Consider the following 18,916-nt stretch of genomic DNA (forward strand, 5'->3'; position numbering starts at 1 on the left):
GGGAAGAAGGGAGTGAGCATTTCTTAGAAGCCCACTGTATACCTGTACTTGGCCCCAGCTCTGCCTCGGCTCTTTCATTTAAGTCTTGCAACAACCCCGTCCAGTGGGCACACCTGTCTGCACTTGACAGAAGTGAAAAACCAAGGCTCTGAAAGGAGGGTCACTTCCCCATGTCACCAGGTAGAGGTCCCCATATCTGGCTAATTCTACGTGAGCTCAAAGCCGTGGGCTTGCGTATCTGTTCCACAGACCTTTGACCAACACGGGTTTGGCCTGTGCAGGTCCGCTTATCTGCAGACTTTTCCAGAAACTACAGTCTCATACTGGAAATTTATTTTTTCCTCCTTATAATTTTCTTTTCTCTAGCTTACTTTCCTGTAAGATTATAGTATATATTCCATATAACGTAAAAAATGCATGTTAATTGACTATGTTATCAGTAAGGCTTCTGGTCAACAGTAGGCGATTAGTAGTGGAGGTTTTGGGGAATCAAAAGCTATAAATGGATTTTCTCTGTGTGGGGAGGCCAACCGGCTTTACCTTATTCAGGCTTGGCAGGCCACGGCGTATGAGGAGGGCGGAGGAAGCCACAGGCAGAGGGGAAACTATGAAAAGGCATCCCTAGTCTCCTGGTTGGGTAGAGAAGGTTTGTACCTAACCTGGGTTTGCATGACTCAGTTTGTTCAAAGTGCCACGTTCTAAACCATATTGCAGAGTGGCGTCCAGAGCCAGAATGCTCGGGTTCAAAGCTTGGCTTTGCCGTTTACTAGCTGTGTGCCCTTTGGGTTCCTCAGTTTCTTCATCTGTAAAAGGGGGATAATAAAAATTGTATTTCACAGGGAGCAGAGTGCTTGCAGAAGTGCCTGGAGCATCTGGCCCTGGGACCCGGGTGCCACCGGAATGCAGGAAGAGGGCAGCCCCTCCAGCCAGCTTGGGGGGAGGTGCGCCTCACCCAAGCCCACACCACTCCTCTGGCTCTGGGCCCCAAACCCACCTGGAGGTCCACACAGATCAAGTGGGCGGGATCAAATCTTTCTTCCTGACAGATGTTTGGTTGGACTCTTGGAGGGAAATCTCTGAGGCCAGACCCTTGCAGCATTTAAGTGTATTCTAAGCAATGAATTCATGAGTCATGGGCCTCAACATTCTATCAGTTTCTTCATGCGGGCTTCAAGAAAAAAGCAGGAACTACAATCAAGATTGAGAAAAAAAAAAAAAAAAGGAAAGGGGATGTCTGGGTGGCTCAGCAGTATAGCGCCTGCCTTTGGCCCAGGGCATGATCCTGGAGTCCCGGGATCGAATACCACATCGGGCTCCATGCATGGAGCCTGCTTCTCCTTCTTCCCGTGTCTCTGCCTCTCTCAATCTCTCTCTCTCTCTCATGGATAAATAAATAAAATCTTAAAAAAAAAAAAAAAAAGGAAAGATCTCAATCTTTATTGTTACCAGACCCTTCTGTGGCTGGCTTCCCCACCTTCTCTGTGCTTGCCTAGGAAGGGATCATCTGCTGAGGGCTGGCTGAGGCCTTCAGATATCCTCTGCTGCTGGAGAGCCCAGCACGGGGTGGGTGGGTGGAGACCCCACACCTGCGCCTGTGCCTGGGAGGCTGGGGTGGCCTTCTTTGGGGCTTCACCTCTTTACCTGTACCTAAAGAGTTGTTTGTTGGGTTCCAAATATAATACTTGTAATCACATGGCACAGTGGGTCTTTGTAATGGCCGTTACTGGTCAGCAGCACTAATAATAACACTGCTGATGACCAGGATTTTTGAGTGCTTACTATGTCCCGGGCCTCACGCTAGGCAGCTTAAAGTACGGGTGACGTCTTCCTTTGGCAAGTAACAGAAGGACCAGCCATAGCAGGTGCTGCTGGCTTGGCTTACGTCCTCTCGGCCCCATCATTTTCATAACCACCAACCCCACTTCCACCTGCCTGCTCCGGTGACTCTGTCTGAGGATCTCTTCTAGAAGCACAAGTCCACTCTGGCTGTGCTTGGGTCAGGCCATCTGCGCTGGAGATGGATGCCCTCCGGCCCTCTGCCTCCCAGTGCTTCTCCACTGTGCTCCAGCGGCCTGCAGTGTAAGCTGCTGGATCAGGTCCTCATTCCAGCTCACCCTGGCTCACCCGGCCACCCCACTCCTCTTCCTGGCTTTCCTGTGATCACCTCTCACACGAACGAACGACTTGCAGGTCATTCTTTGTCTTAGGGTTTGCTTCTGGGAAAATAAACAAAGAGGACCCCCAAATCGAACTGCCCGAAAGGAAAAAAGGAATTGATTGGTTCATTGCTTCAAAGTCTGGCTTTAGGATTGGCTTGAGTCAGGGTTCAAACACTGTCTGCTCCTTCCCCTAAGTCTGCAAGTCTGCTCTTGGCTCTGTCTTCTCTGGTTTGGCTCTGTCCTCCAATTTTTCTAGCTGCCCTCGGGCTTGCATGATCACAGTACCCAGCCAGGGGAGGAAAGGGGCCAAGCCCCTGACAACTTAAAATCCTGAAGATGTGAGTCTCACTGTTTCCAGGTGCCCAGATTTGAGCCGCACGCCATCCCCGAAGCAATCGCAGTGACAGGTGAGGGAGTGTGTGTGTCTGTGTGAGGACTGCCCATCCCAACTTGGGTTTTCTTCCCCTGAAAGGTCGTAGAATGAGAGTTGGGGTCGGGGGGATCCTCACAAAGAAATGTGACAGCGGTCGCCTGGTGGAGGGGTGAGCGGGTGCTGCATTGCAGACGCGGGGGACAGTCACCAATACTCCTGCATTGTGTTCTTCTTCACATGAGGTCTGTCCCCGTTTACAGGGAGGATCCCGAGATCAGGACAGTTGCTCATCCAGGGCTGGCCAGCTGGAAAGGTGCAGCATGGGCTGCGCCCCGTGGTGTGGCTGTTTCCAGCACTCCCTCTGCTACCCATGTTGCCCTACCCGTACCTTTGACTTAAAACAGACGTAGTAGAGCCAAAGCCTTGTCTGGGGTACGGAATTGGCGGGGGCCCCCTCCTCTTTTTCGCCGAGACCATGCCCACGGCGCCTTGTCACCACTTCCAGCTCCGGGGTCCTCAGCCGGGGCACTCAAAGCGCTTGCTGAGCGACCCTAGCGCGGCCCCCCTGCGTACCTCCTTTCACAGTGGTCCCCTCCACTGCTAGCAAAATGCGACAGTCGTCTTTTTGGAAACGTGCCTTCTTTGAGTTTTTCCAAAGCAATCAAGTTAATTTTCATGGAAACAAAAGTTCTCCTTTGTTCGGGATTTCACCAGTTTACAGGATGGTTAATTAAATTACTTGATCACAGTGACACGCGCAGCTGGCACCGGGCGGTTTGGGAGCGCACACAGCTGACTCTGGGCTGGCACATGACTCAACTGGCAGGAGTGACACGTGCGGCATCCTGGAGGGCGACCTAGCGGCCGGGGCGGGGGGGGGGTCAGCCTGCCGTGGGCTGCTGGCCACAGCTTCTACGGAGAGGGGGGACCAGCCACCTGGGAGCCAGCGCAGGCGTCTCTGCGAGCGTCACAAACCGTGCCCGGGACCTGGACGGTGCTCGGATGCACTGGCTGCAGGTGGGTGAGACGGGATTAGCTGTGGAATGTTCCCTGCCCCGTGGCCCGAGGTGATATGAGCAGTGATGGGACACACGCCCTCACTGCCCTTGAGGCCATGGAAGGGCCTGTTTCTCACGTGGCCTTTTTTAGGAGACACACTGAGGCTGGGATTCTCAGTGAGTCCCCCCCACCCCGAAAGCCAGCATCGCTTCTGACCTTGTGACCCCCTCCGGGGTCTCAGAGTGGGCATGTGTTTGATGTTCTGTTACGTGTGCTTGTGGGCAAAGAGCATTATTTATTTGTTTGTAGCGTCACCACTGCCTATGTGTGCTTTTGTGACATCAGGAAAAAGGCACTCCCTTTGGGTGGATGATTAGTAAAGGTGCCCTCTCTGCATACACAAGCCCCTTTCTCCAGGCCGGCCCAGCCCCCTGGCAGAGTACATGGCTTGGCGAGTAGAGCAGGGTCTCCCTCACCCCGGCCCTCATCCCCTCCTGCAAGCGCCTTTGGGCGGGACACAAACTGTGCAGCCACACAAGGCCGGCCCGTGGAGTGTTTAAGCCCGGCTGGGTTTTAATGGCCTAGGCCAAGGGACAGCGTGTGGCAGCAGGGCAGTGCCCTTCGGAGTGTGGAGCCTGCATCAGCAGCAGCCCGGGGGAACTTGCTAGAAATGCAAATGAATGGGCCCTGCCCCAGACCTGCTGAATCAGAATCTCTGGGGATGGCGTCCAAACATCTGTGTGTGAACAAGCCCTGCAGGGGTTTCCGATGCTTACTGAAGACCAGGCCGGCCGCGGCCCCTGGGCCATGGGCCGCGCACCCGCCCACCTATTTCTTTGCAGCGCTTGAGCACAGCCCAGTCTGTCCTTCCCTCTCCGGCCTGCGGATCCGGGTCCCCCCAGGCCGGCTGCCCCTGGTGGCTGGGAGTTCCCACTTGTGCGGAACAGGACTTGGGAAGATCACCACCGGACCCGCCTGGAGAAGCACAACCCCTGCATTTCTCATGACATTTTTTACTTCGTGGGAATGAGGAAAAGTATTCACTTCCTGGAGCCGAGGATCTCTGCCAAGTTCCAGGCAGAGCTGGGCCTTCTGGTCCAGTGGGTTGAAGGGTTGAATGCCCCGCAGAATTGGGTCCAGAGGAGACGAGAGCTGGAATGGGAGCATTTGGGGATGTGGAGGAGCAAATTCCCACACCCCTGGCAAGTTCATCCCGCCGTTGTTAACCTTGGACCAAGGCAGAGGCTGGGGGGATGCTCGGCTCCCTTTCCTCCCCGCAGAAAATGCAGTTTCTTATTTTCTGTGATGAGTCTGGGTGTCCCTGTGAGCCCAAGATCGTTTCTCCTCCACTCTCCCACCCCTCTGGGTGGCAGGGATAAAGCACGTCTTGTCAGTCAGTGGTTTCTCAGCCTTGCATGTGTAAACCGTCTCTGTCTGGTAAACATTCGGTCCCTTTCAAGCTTGAGCTCCAGTGGAGACGGCTACGTCCTCCTGCGTGGCTCCTTCCTAAGATGGCATCGGGAGAGCGTGGTCATCTGTCAGCCCAAGGCTTTGAGGATAACGATTAGGGCGTTTTCAGGAGAAATAATGCCTCCCAGAGGCAGAGACACCACTGCTTGAGTTTCGAACACCAGCGGCCTAAGGATATTACGAACTTAAGTGAGGTCTTGTGCAAATGTTAGTGTTTCAAGCAATGAGAATTACAAGCACAGCAAAGCAAAGCAAAGCAAAACTTTTTGTATGTGAAACGGGGAAGGTCAGCTTTCTGGCCTTTGTAGCATGACCGAAATTGAGAATCTTCTAGCCTTCCAAAGTGGTGGGTCTGGCCTCCATATCCCGAGAGGGTGCCTGCCAGGGAGGGCTGGATCCTGTGCGCCAAGAGGGCTTTGTCGTCAGAGAATTGGGAATTCAGTGGGCACCACATTTACTTACTGTGTGACCTGCAGAGAATTTCTTTCTTTTTCTTTTTTTTTTAAAGATTTTATATTTATTTATTCATGAGAGACACAGATAAAGAGAGAGGCAGAGACACAGGCAGAGGGAGAAGCAGGCTCCATGCAGGGAGCCCGAGGCGGGACTTGATCCCGGGACTCCAGGATCACGTCCTGGGCCGAAGGCAGGTGCAAAACCTCTGAGCCACCCAGGGATACCCCTGCAGAGAATTTCTTAACTTCTCTGAGACTATCTGTCAAGTAATTCAAATGAGTGTTCAGTAATATCACATAGGCATGGGGAACGGAGTGGGGATAAGAATGAAATAGGAGGAATAGGAGGATGTGCCTGAAGTACCAGCGCGCAGCAGGCCCTCACCTGCTAGGTCCTTTCCTATAGGAAGCTCTTGTTTACCCCACCTTCTTTGTGTTGTGGTCAGATGTCCTGGTGAGCGGGGGCTGGGGTTTGGCGCTCAGAGAGGCGGAGGGCAAATTCAGGCTCTGCGCGTTTCTGGCGGTGTCACCTGCCGAGTGGTTGCCCGGGTTCTCTCAGCCACAGTATCTGCTCTAGAAGACTGGAGGCTGCCGTAGGACTTACCTTAGGTGATTCTAGAGAGGATGAGCTAAGGTAATGTGTGCAGGACTGTGCTCGGACCAGAACGGGTTCGCGGTGAGAGAGGAGAGGGGGTCACACAGGGTATTCCAGCGTGCAGGGCTCCTGTAGCACCCGCTGTGACAGTGCGACAGCTCTGTGCCAGGAGCGCAGACCCCAGGGAGCCACGGTTTGGGCTGCGAGGATCTATGGGACAGTCTATTCAGGAGGAGGCGACGAAGCCTGCGGTTCTCATTAGCAGGTGGATGACCGTACCTGTGGGCCAAGTCTGAGCATCCAGGGCCAGGTCAGAACATCCAAGGCCGGGTCGGAGCATCCAGGGCTGCTGGGTCAGAGCATCCAGGGCTGGATCGAAGCATCCAGGGCCGGGTCCAAGCATCCAGGGTCGGGTCGGAGCATCCAGGGCTGGATCGAAGCATCCAGGGCCGGGTCCGAGCATCCAGCAGCCGCGGCCGCGGGCTGGTGGGCCCCCGGGGCGGGGGGGACGGCCCGGGAGCCGGAGGCGGTCCCGTGGGCAGAGGCCCTGCTGTCCCCGCTGCGAGGCGGCGGCGGGAGGGCCGCTGGCGGGGAGGAGGCCCCGAGCAAGGGAGGAGGAGGGGCCCCGGGCAGGCTGCGTGGGTGGCAGTGGCTGGACGGCGCGGCAGGGGTGCCCGGGAGGCCGGAGCACCTCAGAGCAGAGCGCCTGGGTCACTGAGGGCGCTGCTGGGGGTCCAGAGTGAGGGCGACCCTGGGGCGGGGGCCAGGCAGGCTGTGCGGGTGCAGGGGAAGGACCATCGAAGCTTCCCGGCTCCCTGGGCTTGTGCAAGGGAGCAAAGTGCGCCCGGGGAGCCTGCCTGGGAGGAGAAGGGCAGACGATGGAGAGGCTGCGTGGTTCGCAAGGACAGAGGTGAGGAGGCCAAGGCCCCAGCAGGGCGGCCGGCAGGTCATGGCCGGCTAGGGCCAGCTTGCCTGCCTTTGCCTGGAATGCACCGACCTCTCTGTACTTCCAATTTTCTCATCCTTCAAGGTTTTGCTCAAATGCCGCTCCAGCATGTCTGGGGGGAAGTTTCTCCCTCTCCGCAGCTATCTCCTTCAGCTTGTCTCTCTAGGAAAATGTCACCTCCCAGAGACCACCCTAGAAGTAGGCTTCACCCTTTGGTCTCTGCAGGCTTTGCTGAAGTTGGTCTAGAGTAAGTGAATACATATTTTAAAAAGAACAGATGAATCAAGCCTATTTCTGGTGAATTTCTGGTCCCTTAGAATAAAAAACAATAGTAATTCGATTTGTGGATTCTCTTTCTGTAGAAAGGCAATGTTGTGGGAGAAAAAATGCAAGGGCTTTGAGAGCTAGGGTTCTTTGTTGTGAAATGCATCGAGGTCCTAGGGTTCAGAAATAATGTGTAAGCCAGACAACTTCTAGCCCAACGTGATAGAATATTACAAAGACCCCCCCCCCCTTGCTCCGGGATGACATAGCCTGCCCAGGGACACAGGGCTTGGCAAGCGGGTTTTAGTCCCCATGTGCCCCTCACAACTGGGAAATTGTGGCTTTGCTGAAATGCCTGGCACCCAGTAGGCATTAAATAAAAGTAGCAATTGTGTTTACAATTATTATTAATACAATATTATTATTTTTGTGCATGGTGCCCACCTGGCACTGCACACAGATTCGTTGATTAATATTTCTCTACAGTTGAAATTTTTCTTTTTTTAAAGATTCAAGTCATAGGCACACAGTAGCAAGTCTGTCCTGAAGAGGAAAAATGAAAGGGTGTTGTAAATGATGCTATTAGAATTATTCTTTCCTCATTACAGAAGTAATATGACCCTGCTTTAGGGCTCCAAGCTCTCACGGACGCTGAAATTTAAAAGACAGGACCTAGAACAGAGCCCCAGAGTATAAGGAATGATTGTAGAAAGCCATATAAATGGATTTGATCTCTTGTTAGTGGTCTGTATTCTCTTGGTAGGGCTAGGGAAGCCAACTTATTATCAATAAAAAAGAATAAACACTTTATAGGAAGCTATTTTCTCTGTCACCAAACGTTTTATATACCTGTCAATAATTGTAACTGTTAAATATGACATATTGATGAATATAGTGGGACAACGGGATCCTTTTTTCTGATTAGGGTGAAAAGACTTTATAGTCTTTGTTTTATGGATGGAAGCAATCCAACTCACAAACTTCAGCTATCTATAATCCTCTATGGGAAGGCAAGAAAAGAAAAAGAAAATTCTGCAAGGAGCTCTTTTAGCCAGGAGCCTAACTCTGTGGACCCAAGCCTTCTTACCCAACTTGTAGCGTTGGCTGCCCCGCTCCCCGCCTGCGGGGTCTCCAGATAAATCCAGCCCTTGGTTCTTGATCAGAACCGTGGGTGGGGTCTGCGTGGTGGCTGTGTGGTTGGGGGGGCTCACATTCTTGGGCATTTCTTGGTCATTCTCTCGTGCACATAAACTTTCTCGTGTGACCTGACTGGAGGTGGCTATCAGAATGTCTCTGGATAGGGAGATAAAACTGCTTGAAAGGCAAAGAGAAGCACATCTGGTTCATACTAATCAATCGCAGGATCTTCATACCTCTTGTCTTCGTGTGCATTATGAACTTTAGCCCATTTCCCTTTATAGGTATCTATCTGGATCTCCCCATTTTTCTCCATCCCTGCCACACCCTAGTCCAGGCTACTTCCACCTTCCACACTGGAGTCCAGGCTTGCTTGCTTCATGGCTTTTTACATTTCAAGAATGTTGGAATGGGAGTCATAGACCCATCCCCGATTTCAGGAACTCGAAAATTACCACTAATTTGCATATTCCTTTGTGCCCCCACCCCCATCCCTTTGCCTTTCCCATGCTCACATCTGTACAGCTTACTGGCTGGTTACAGCTGGTGGCCATTGTGGTTGGCACTGACAGGTTGCATTCTGAGTGTCGGTTGTATACAGAGGTAGTCACTATCCTGAATTTTGTGCATCTTTCCTTTCAAAATAAATGGTTTTAATACAAATGTTTGCCTATTTAAACAATGTTTAGTTGTGTTTGTTGTTGACCTTTTTATAGCTTTTGTGTAGACTTCTGGGGCTTGTTTTCTCCTTCAAGTTGACATTTCTACAATTCATCCACATAGTTTGTGTAGTTGTACTTTGGTTATTTTAACTGCTGTATAATGTTCCGTTGTATGATTTTTTTTTAAAAAAAAAACCTCAGTTTATGTATTCATTCTTCATCAGTGGACTCTTTTCCCAGCTTCTTCCTATCTCAATCTGTGCTACTAAGAACATTCTTATTATGCCTTTTCATGTACATGCACAAGAGTTTCCTTAGGGCATTTACTTAGAACTGAATTCCTGGGTTGTAACATATGCGAATGTTCAACCTAAATCCTTTATTTAAAAAGTAACACTAGCTGCTGTCAAAGAAAACAAACAGAATCTCAGGGGCTTAACACAATAGAGGGATTCTTATTCATGGAAAGCCTATTTTCAGAAGGGATGGTGGGGTGAGAGGTGTGCTGCACCCTACCCCATCATTCAGGAAGCCAAGATGATGAAAACTCCCCAGCTTGAAAATAAGGCATCCAAATTCATCCTGGGAGCATGCAGATAGCTAACAGATGGGGAAGTGAGAGACACAGAGGACATTTTATTGTCAAGTTGAGTCAAGGAAGTGGCTCCAGTCATCTCTGCTTACCTTCCATTGGCTTGGAACAAAGTCATAGGGCCATACCTAAGTGCAAAGGAGGCTAGGAAATGTGGTCTTTCTGTGTACCCAGGAGAAAAATGAAATGGATTTGGTGAACAGCTAGTGAAAAACAATGCCAGATTGTTTTTCTAATGTGACCTTACCAATCTATATTCGGATTTTGCAGGATATGAGAGTTTTGGTGATGAGGGCAATTTTCTCCACCATGTACTGTTCACGTCTTAAGTTTTGCCAGTGTAGATGTAAATTGTTATGTCATTATGGTTTTAGTTTCTATTTCCCTGATTTCTATTGAGGTTGAACATCTCTTGTATTTATAAGCCATATAGTTATTTTATTCTAAAATACTTGTTTATGTATTTTGCCCAATTTTCTGTTGTATAGTGTAGAAAACGTTCTTTATATGTTCTAGATACCAAAGGTTTTGTATGTTGCAGGTGTCTTCCCTGGATTTTGACTTTTCAGTTTTAAAAATTTAATATAATGGAAAAAAGTTCTTAATTACAGTGTAATATAGTTATCAACATTTCTTTCGTGGTTAGTGTGTCTGGTGTTCTGTTTAAGCAATGCTTTCCTACCTCTAATGTCAGAAGAATATTTTTCTGTATTTTGATACTCCCATCTTCATTTGGTAAAGACTCCTTCCCCACTCTCCACAGCTTGTAGTTTTAAAAATTTCAAACCTGGGGATCCCTGGATGGCTCAATGGTTTGGTGCCTGCCTTTGGCCCAGGGTGCGATCCTGGAGTCCCGGGATCGAGTCCCACGTCAGGCTCCCGGCATGGAGCCTGCTTCTTCCTCCTCCTGTGTCTCTGCCTCTCTCTCTCTCTCTCTCCCTCTCTCTCTCTCTCTCTCTCTCTGTCTATCATAAATAAATAAACAAATCTTTAAAAAAATAAATAAAAATTTCAAACCTACAGATGGGGAAGTAAAAGACACAAAGGACATTTTAACTGCAAAGTTGCAAGAATTGTGCAATAAGCACCATGTTACCCTTCAGTGGACCCACTAACTGTTAGTATTTTGCCACACTTATTTTAGCTGTGTGTCCTCATTCATACATATACACATTTTAATTAATTAATTAATTTTATTTTTAAATTTTAAAAAATATTTTATTTATTTATTTATTTATGAGAGACACAGAGAGAAAGAGGCAGAGACATAGGCCAGAGGGAGAAGCAGGCTCCATGTATGGAGCCTGACGTGGGACTCGATCCTGGGTCTCCAGGATCATGCCCTGGGCTGAAGGCAGGTGCTAAACTGCTGAGCCACTCAGGGATCCCCTATTTATTTATTTTTAAATATTTATTTATTTATTTGACACAGATTGTACACAAGCAGGCAGAGCAGCAGGCAAACGGAGAGAGAGAAGCAGGCTCTCCACCAAGCAGAGAGCCTGATGTGGGGCTCAATCCCAGGACCCCAGGATCATGACCTGAGCCAAAGGCATCTGATTAACCGACTGAGCCACAGAAGCCCCCATATACACATTTTTATTGTTATTTTCTGAACCATTTGAAAGTAAGTTGCAGGGCACCTGGTCATGATCCTGGAGTCCTGGGCTCAGGCCCCACATCAAGCTCCCTGCTTAGCAGGGAGCCCTGCTTCTCCTTCTCCCTCTGTCTGCTGCTCCACCTGCATATGCTCTCTCTCTCTGTCAAATAAATAAGTAAAACCTTAAAAAAAAAAAAAAAGTTGCAAACTTTACCCTTCAAATACTTCAGCATCTATCTCCTAAGAACAAGGATATTGTCTTATAAAACCACAATAAAATCATCAAATTTTTGAAATTTAACATAGATCTAGTACTACAATCTATCACACAGTCCTGTTTATTTTATCTACTTTTTTTTTCTTTAGAGAAAGAGTGCATGCTCATGAGCAGGGATAAGGAGGGGCAGAGGAAAGGAAAAGAGAATCTTAAGCAGGTTCCACACCCTGCAGGGAGCCTGATGTGGGGGTGGGGCTCGATCCCAGGACCCTGAGACCATGACCTGAGCTGAAATCAAGAATCAAATGCTTAACTGACTGAACCACCCAGGTGTCCTCACATAGTCCTATTTAGTGTCCTTCAATCTAGAACAGTTCCTGAGTCATGAAGTTGACATTTCTGAGGAGCAGAGCCACGTTGTTTTGTAGAATTTCTCCAGTTTGGTTTTGTCTGGTATTTCTTCATGATTCAGTCCTGGTGGTGCCTGTTTTGGCAGGAATATCACATAAGTGGCATCCTGCCCTTCTGATTGCATCATATTAGGAAGCAGGTGATGTCTGTTTGTCCCATTATTGATGTTGTTAAGTTTGATAATATGGTTATGGTGGTGTCTACTTTCATAATTAATAAATAGTTTTGAGAAAGAGAGAGAGCGCAAATTTTAAACTAAAAACACTTATATCGTTGGATTGTGTTGACTAAACCTTTAGAAAATCAAGCCCGTCGCTGCTGTTGGTAAAAAGTTATAGAAAAGAAATGCTTCTCCCTCTTAAAAACTAGAAAAGCAAAAGCACCTTTTCTTTTCAAAACAGAGAAATAAAAACCCTTTGTTTTTTAAAAATTTGTAGGGGAGGAAAAACAGAGAGGGCAACGAGCCAGCACAAGTGAAAATGTGGTGTCTGAATTTAAATACCCCTGACTTCTGGTGCTCACCCATGGTAACTGAACAATGTAGATATACCTTGCAAAGGTAAAAAATTATATATATATATACATATATATATATGGTGTGTGTGTGTGTGTGTGTGTGTGTGTGTGTGTGTGTAATCTCTGCGATGAGCGCAGAGACTAGTGGGTGCTCCCAGCCAGGTCATTTCAGTAACAACAGGAGACCACAATCCCAGCTGAACGGCATCTTGCAGGCTGAAGAGCTTCCGCAGTCTCTCCACTTCCATACTGATTAGAAGTGCTTGAGATACATCATAACAGTGTCAGTGCAGTGTTTATGGGGGAAATTGTCGCTGTCTCTCCCTTGTGGAAGGTGACATAATGGAATTTCCTTCCTTTGTCCTGGTGACAGGATGATGAGCACTGTCTGGGCTCCAGTTCTGCATGCTTTGCCATTCATGTATCCTGGCTCGGCTGACAAGCCCAGAGATGAAGGAGAAGGTGCGGCCTGTCACTGGGAGGCTGGGGGCGAGTGGGGTGGGCCCAGACCTCCTGCATGAAAGAGCACTCAGAAATGACTGTCGACTGAATAAAAATGGGGAGGGGGAGGTGGGCACTAAAAATGAGGACAGTGAGAACCTCACTGTTCCTGCGAGGCTTCTGAGACGGAGGACCCATAAAGCTTTGGGACTGGTGCCTAGGGCGCCTTTATTAGCGTGGGTGTCTAGGTGTCTAGGTATAGATTCAAAACGTCTTTGCAAAACTTTTGTCACTCCCTCCCCCGTGTCACTCACATGATTTATCTCTGTACTAATAACATGTCTTGATCAGAAAGGTTTTGGGAAGTCTAGGTGTGATATGTTATTATGAGCTGGGCTGCATATTTAAATTGAGACAAATTAAACAATATATGTTTATGTGAGGGCGGGAGGTGAGAGAGAGAGAGAGAGAATGAGAGAGAGGGAGGGACTGGGAGATAGAGAGAGCAAGCGAGAGGAGACTCTTCATTTACCTTATCACTTTTTCCAAGTAAACTTAGGCCTCGTCCACCAGTACTCCAGGGAGAGAAATGGCACAGCAGAAAAACAAACAAATAAAATAACTTAGTTGCAGGTGCACCTGGTTACGGAATTTTTAAGGATGGTTTTGCAATCACTGTCCACTGCCTTGACCGCTGATGAAGTCTTCTACTCGGTTTCCCCACTGACCCCTACCTGTCCAGACAACTTGCTGCCAAAGAGAGATTTCTGGGGCACAGATCAGGACAGATAATTCCTCACATGAACGTTTCATGACATCTCATTGCCCGCTATCTGAAGACCAAACTCCCTACTGGTGCTTTGTCGTAGTAGTAGTGACGGTGGGGATGACGGTGGGGAAAACAGCGTATTGCCAGCAATACCGAGTGTTTACCGAGGGTGTTTACCGAGCGTGGAGATGAGCCACGTTCTCTTTTCAGTGCATGTAATCTGTGACTCATCCTTCACAACACCCCAGTGAAGGAGTCCTGTTAGGTATTCCCATTTACATCTGAGCAAACTGAGGCTCAGAGGTTAAGTAACTTGTCGGAGGGACTGGCTAGGAGGTGGCTGAGCAGTGCCCTGATCAGTTGGAATGGAGGACCTCCACCAATGCCATTAGGTCATGCCTTGCCACCTGGAGGTCAGGTGCATAAAGGTATTTGCATAAAGCAAACTGATGACAGCTGATATACACTGGGTATGGAGTATGTTTGAGGCACTGCTTCAAGGGCATTACACTGCTTTACATGTTTTTTTTGTTGTTTTGTTTTAAAGATTTTTAATTATTTAAATATTCATGAGATATCTCTATCTATCTATCTATCTATCTATCTATCGAGAGAGGGAGAGAGAGAGAGATACAGGCAGAGGGAGAAGCAGGTTCCCGGCAAGAGCCCTATGTGGGACTCAATCCCGGATCCTGGGATCACACCCTGAACCACCCAGGCATCCCTACTTTACGCAGCTAAACCTTATGGCAGCAACCTTATGTAGGAGGTAGATATTCTTGCTATCATCTGTCCATTTTACAGATAGAGAAATTGAGGCACACAGTTGGTGGTGGCAGAGCAGCCTTCCAACCCAGCCAGTCTGGGTCCAGACCAGGCCCCTCGTCGTGCACCCTGCCGCTTCCAGCAGCTAGCTTCAGGTTTGCAGGGCCAGGTGTCTCCACATGTGGATGTCTTACAAGGGATAGCTGTGTGAACAGAAATGAGATATTTGAAAATCCTTAGGCTGGCAGGGCCCCCCAGCAGTCATTTGTCTGTGTCCCCGGAGCTGAGTCAACATTATCCCTGATTCCTTGAAAACAAGGTAACAGGCCCATGGATGACAAGCGTACCCCCAGGATGGGGCCTCCGCCCCTCCTCTGGCCTCCGACCCCAGTGTTTCATCTCCTCAGGACACCACCAGCCAGCCGTCTTCAAGTGTCCCAGCTGGAAAAATGACTATGAACAAAATAAATGAAGCTCTCCACAACGGCAGCTCCGGATGGGGCCGGCCTGGGGTATTGCCCAGCATCTGTCCCTGGCCGTGTGGCCATCACCTTCTTATTGCCCAACGCTGTTGCTCCTGCTTTGTCGCCAGCCACAAACCACTGGCCGTTCAGGTGCTGGGAGTCCAGAGCCGCCTCATTATTCAGCTCAGTCCGTGGTGCACCCTAGACTGCAATACATTATCATTCAAATGAGCCAGCCACAATGGAAGAAAAAATATGCACTCTGATTTCTCTCCAACGTCCCCTTCCCAGCACTCCCTAATTACAGGCGGCAGTTGATTGGGACAGTTGAACATGGAAGCTGACGGGGCGGCTGTGGTGTTCTCATCTAAGCAAAAACACAAACAATGCATAAACTCACCAACACTGTTTAGGTAAGTGGGATTTTATTCATAGCTCAGTGGTGTAACAATGCTCTGAATTTATCAGTCAGTGGTCTAGCATAGCATCCCTCCTCTTGGTTCCATATTTTTGGTCATCTCTCCTTTTTTTTCTTAACAGATTTATTAGTGACCTTGATGTATCCCTACTCTTCATTTTCCTTATCTTTCATCAGAGGGCTTTCATGATGGCTTTTTCCTATCTAGTGCTCAGTATTTTTCCAAGGATGAATTCACTCCCATGCCGCCTGTGTTCTCTGTGTGGTCATTCATTCATGAATCCATTCATTCAGACAACAAATATTTACTGAATGTCTACTAAGGGCTAGGACACGGTGCTGGGCTTTGGGAATATAAAACAGTCATTATTCTTGACCTTACCCTAGCTTAAAGGCCAGCAGCGGTTAGATAGTCAACAAATAAGTGCTCAACTAACTATGCTTCTGCAAACTGTGGTAAGTGCACTAAAGGAAAAGAAGAGGCTCCTCATATTCTTGAATATGGAATCTAAATGTTTAGAAGAACACTAATCCTCAACACTAATCAATGACACATAAGTCACCCAATATTCTTCTCCAAGTTACATTTTCTTAGAGTGTACTCATCAGACCTTGAAAAAAAAATGCATTAACTTTCAAAGTGCTCCATGTTTTTCTGATGAAGAACTTGATTATTGGTGAAAGTCTTTGACCTACGCAATGACCTCATGTATTTCCTCTAACCCATTTCATTGGCTTTCAGCTACTCAGGGTGGTCGAATGTACAACAGGAGGAAGAGAGCATTGCTTTCCTTAGGTGGCATTCATCTTTCTCTCCTCTGTACCTGTCACACAGACTTTACCATTGATAAGCTTAGATAATTTTTAATACATTGTGGTGAGTGCCGTTATTAATTCACCAAACCCTTAGGAAGCATCTGCTTCATGGTCATGCTTGGCCCTGGAGATCCTGGGATGAAACAGTCCCTTCTTTCCCAGAGCGTAAGGTGCACTGAAGTTATTGAGAAAGAATCATGCAATTATAGTGTGGCAAGAAACATTCTATGGTGGGTGAGGCGAGGGACTGTTATGGGAGCCCTTGGATTTGGGAGCACTTGGGGGTCAAGGGCAAGTAGTGAAGGAGGTGACACCTTAGTTGAATAGAGTATGTGGCGGTGACCAGAATTAGGGGTGCAGGGATGGAGAGAGCAAATCTAGAGGGAAGAGAGACAATGTGATGCAGTTTAAGAGCTAAAATTTTATGGTGGGAGTTTGAGGAGTTGCAGCAGATAAAGCTGGGCACACAAGCAGGGGCAGGAATGACTTTCTAGGTCCTGCCGAGGAGCTGGCAATGGTGAGGGCTGAAGGGATTTGATGGTGGGGGAGTGCAGTGGTCAGATCTGCACGTAGGGGTACATGCCAAACCCTGGCTTGCAGGGATGCACAGGGAGATATTGCAGGGGAGATGGAAGTGCGTGGATTTGGAGATATTAGTGAGATGAAATCCACCAGACTAAAGTCCTTTTGTTGATTGTGAGAATTAAGGGAGAAGAAGAGGCCACAGAAAGGCAGGAGGGACGGGACATAGAAGTGAGGACATTAGCTTTGGGCCATAGCTTACTTTTTCCACGTCTTCTAGCAGCACATACAGGATTGCTATTTTACTGTTTTACTTTTATTTTATTTATTTATTTATTTTTAAAGATTTTATTTATTTATTCATGATAGTCACACAGAGAGAGAGATAAAGAGAGAGAGAGAGAGAGAGAGAGAGAGAGAGAGAGAGAGAGGGGCAGAGACATAGGCAGAGGGAGAAAGGGAGAAGCAGGCTCCATGCAGGGAGCCCGACGCAGGATTCAATCCCAGGTCTCCAGGATCGCACCCTGGGCCAAAGGCAGGCGCTAAACCGCTGCGCCACCCAGGGATCCCCTGTTTTACTTTTAGAATTTCACCAGCTCTTTGTCTGTACCACACTGCGTGCAGCGAGACCTCGATGCCCAGGGCGAACAATCCTTTTCCTCTTTCTTAAATTAGGAAGTGTGTGATGGGCACTTGCATCAGTTCCTGTTGGCCACTGAGCAGGACGATGTACCCACACTGGCTCATGATTTATGATAAAAACATTTGTTGGGTAAAAAAGGTGTTTTATCCCCAGAGGACCCTGTGGAGTAGCATTCATTTTTAAAATTTATTTATTTATTTATTTATTCATGAGAGACACACACAGAGAGAGAGTCAGAGACATAGGCAGAAGGGGAAGCAGGCTCCATGCAGGGAGCCCGACGTGGGACTCGATCTTGGGACTCCGGGATCACGCCCTGGGCCGAAGGCAGATGCTCAACCGCTGAGCCACCCAAGTGTCTCTGAAGTAGCATTCTTTTTTTTTTTTTTAAAGAGATTTTATTTATTTATGCATGAAAGACATAGAGAGAGAGAGAGAGAGAGGGAGAGAGAGAGGCAGAGACACAGGCAGAGGGAGAAGCAGGCCCCATGCAGGGAGCCCGACATGGGACTCTATCCCAGGACTCCAGGATCCCAGGATCCCACCCTGAGCTGATGGCAGCGCTAAACCGCTGAGCCACTGGGACTGCCCTGAAGTAGCATTCTTAATTTGGAAGCATTCCACCCTGTTGTTGACATCCCCAGCATAACTTTGTGTTATAGGAGAGGAAGGAGAAAATGTCAACTGTGAGTGAGAAGATGTGGACTCTCGTCCCACCTCAGTGACTCGTGATTTAGCACCATGAGTGCCTCTCGCATCTTTGTAGACCTGGTTTCCTCACCTATAAAACTAAGAGATGTACTTTCTAAGATTTTTTTTCCCCTTCTGGGTACACTCTTCATCTCTTTAGGGTGATTAAGTCAACACTGGTGTTTCAATGTCCCTCCTATTGGAATAGAATCACCAGTCACAAATAACATAAGAACTCAGGTCGCATTTAACCCCAAAGTCGGAGATACTCATTTCCATCTGAAACATATTCAGCTTCACCTATTTTGCCATCTCCAGTATGCCAAGCAGAGGATCTGAGAGATGATGCCTTTAAAAGTACATTTCCAACTGCTCTGGAATGAGAAGTTTCACAGGGGACAAATGCCTCACAGCCCCAGCTGTTCAGGGGATGTACCGTTCTGAAAGAGACTCCGTGCAGCACTGTTTCCCGTTTGGAGTTGGTTTCTATGCTTGGCATCTGGGGAGCCTGGCTGATGAGGGAGCTAAGGGGAGGACCCTGGAGGGAAGGGAAGTGCCCAACTGGCCTGGACGTTTGTGTTCTGAAGCCCCAGGATGGGCTTTTGTATTGGGCTACCTGGCTCTGAGCCTCTCAGCTCTTTGGCACCTGAAGGCAGACTTTGGCACTGTAGACTGAGCTGACTCCTGGCTGCACATGGGGGTGCTCCTGGGTTTCTCTGGGGGGGGGGGAGGGGACTAGAAGGAGCCCTCATCAGATCAGTGTTGAGTGTGGCTGTTGGTTCACTCTAGCCTTAGTGTCCCAGTTTTCCTAGCTTAGGTTCTTTTATCATTTAAGGTCCTCTAAGTGATGATTAACAAAGAGCCCTATTGAGATTGGTTCAAATGAATGACACGTATTATCTTATATGACTTGAAGATCCAGGTTGGGTAAATATCAGGATTGGCTGTTTTTTAAATTAATGATGACATCGAGGACCCATATTCTTTGTGCT

At 48.4% G+C, this 18,916-nt stretch overlaps 1 protein-coding gene across 1 annotated transcript; it reads right to left on the minus strand.

Annotated features, from left to right (window-relative positions):
* Positions 1–6,277: 6,277 nt before the first annotated feature.
* LOC121497784 (proline-rich protein 2-like) lies at positions 6,278–8,714 on the minus strand. Its single transcript, XM_041767499.1, has 2 exons — positions 8,635–8,714; positions 6,278–6,908 (listed from the first exon to the last, which is right to left on the minus strand). Exons 1-2 carry the CDS (start codon positions 8,712–8,714, stop codon positions 6,278–6,280), a joined length of 711 nt encoding a protein of 236 aa, XP_041623433.1.
* Positions 8,715–18,916: the final 10,202 nt, after the last annotated feature.

The sequence above is a fragment of the Vulpes lagopus genome, chromosome 8 (genome assembly GCF_018345385.1).
Source record: "Vulpes lagopus strain Blue_001 chromosome 8, ASM1834538v1, whole genome shotgun sequence".
NCBI lineage: Eukaryota > Metazoa > Chordata > Mammalia > Carnivora > Canidae > Vulpes > Vulpes lagopus.